This window comes from Aplysia californica, unplaced genomic scaffold (genome assembly GCF_000002075.1).
Source record: "Aplysia californica isolate F4 #8 unplaced genomic scaffold, AplCal3.0 scaffold00280, whole genome shotgun sequence".
NCBI lineage: Eukaryota > Metazoa > Mollusca > Gastropoda > Aplysiida > Aplysiidae > Aplysia > Aplysia californica.
The window spans coordinates 583297-585075 of NW_004797550.1; the positions used below are offsets into that span (position 1 = coordinate 583297).

Sequence of the window (1779 nt, forward strand, 5' to 3'; positions counted from 1 at the left end):
TCTGTTCCTCTCTCTCTCTCTCTCTCTCTATCTATCTCTCTCTCTCTCTCTCGCTCTCTCTCCTTCTCTTTCTCACTACCACCATAAACGCATGCCTCCTCCTCCTCCTCCTCATCATCATTATCATCAGTCTCTGTAAAAAATAAACCACACCACGCCCCCCTTACGAACACAAACATCAACAACACGGAGGGAATAGTTTCCTTTCCAACTTAAATTCCACCTCCCAATCTGCCTCCCTAACCGCGATAATACGCAAAGTACCCCTAATCTGAACACATCTTCCCCATCATCCACCTGAAACTTTCTTTCTCCTGCCTCTATTACAGCACCTCCCGGGTTTTCTATGATCTTCCGCCAAATTACGCGCCAACACAAGGGGCGATAACAACAAAGCCCTCGCACCACGAAAGGATCATTATCACATCTCCTCTTTAAAACAGGATACTCCACAACACAGCACCTCCTTCAGATCTACCCTTACAACCTTTCAAAAACGTACACTGATCCTTGATAGCTCACACGGAGCGCAGAACACGATCGTTCCTCCAAGGGGGGTGCAAGCAAACAAAATAAAAACAGGCCGTTAAGAGTTAAGAGGAAGAGGAACGGAAAGGGGTGGGAAAAATCATTCATAAGCACCCCCGGAGCATGTCGCAAATAATTTAATTAAAACTTGCCTTGCACCTGTGTACAGCTGTCCGCAGAGGATTGTGCAGCAGTCTGTTGCGAGCTTTCCTCGTAATTCAAAGACTTTAATTTCTAAACGAGCGCCAAAAAAAAGGAAAAATCCCCGAACAGCAACTTTTCTTCTCATTTCGCTACCTCGGAATTATAAAGTTCTATCTAACATTTTTTTGGGCCGTTTTGAGTTACGAAGACCATGAGGTCAGAAAGCAAATGCTTTATCTGCTATACAAAAATCGGTTGAATATTCGGAGTCGTTATCAAGATATTCAAATCATTGCATTCGAAAAATAATAAAAATTGACATATTGTGAAACTAAAAACCTTTGACGTCAGATTTCTCAAAACTAGATATTGAGCAGATAAAACTTTGTAGTTCTGAGGTAACGATTCGCCGTCGGAATACGATAGCTTGCCGCTATCTTCCCAGATGAGATTTCAATGTTTTTACAAAAACATATCGCGTCATCTACGATAAGAAAGGCGCGCCAGGTAGCGGAAACCAGTACCTAGCTGGAATTCGCATTGCCAAATCCAAGAATATCATTATCTTTTTTTTGGTTTTGTTTTTTGGGTTCCTTTACTCTCTGATTCATTCATGTGTTCATTCATGTAACTCATTCATATTTCTTTTATCTCCCTTTGTAGAACGTGAGTTCAGAAAGTCTACAGATTCACACAAAAAGATATTGGACAAAACGACAATGCACGATGTCTCTGAAAAGACGCTATTTTTTAAAATTTTATAACACTTCCACAAGGGGAAACACGGAGTGACGTATGGGTAGCGCCTCTTCAGCTTGAGAATTGTGCTCCCTTTTGGTAGTTGGTCAGGAGAATACTAGTTTTATGCCCAAGCTCGCCGGAGGGATTAGTTTTAGTAAGGGTTTTACGGCATTTGCAACACAATAAGGTCATATAAGTGCCGAAGATTAGAGGGGTTACAAGAGAGTAACAAACACAAAAAAAGAAGGAGGAGAGCTCAGGACGATACATGTTTGATAGGAAACAAAGAGCAAACCACACCAGAGCACCCGCCAACCACCCACTCCAGAGGGATGGAACGCACCACACCTTCCATGTTCGGCCTTC

General features: G+C 42.4%; 1 protein-coding gene across 1 annotated transcript in view; it reads right to left on the minus strand.

Moving 5' to 3' along the window:
* Nucleotides 1–1768, minus strand: part of LOC101849778 (formin-2) — a 14293-nt gene extending 12525 nt beyond the window's left edge. The window contains exon 1 of the mRNA XM_035970526.1: nt 1762–1768. Within this exon, the coding sequence (XP_035826419.1) occupies nt 1762–1768 (7 nt within the window). The remainder of the gene's footprint in view (nt 1–1761) is intronic.
* Between the last annotated feature and the right edge of the window lie 11 nt (nt 1769–1779).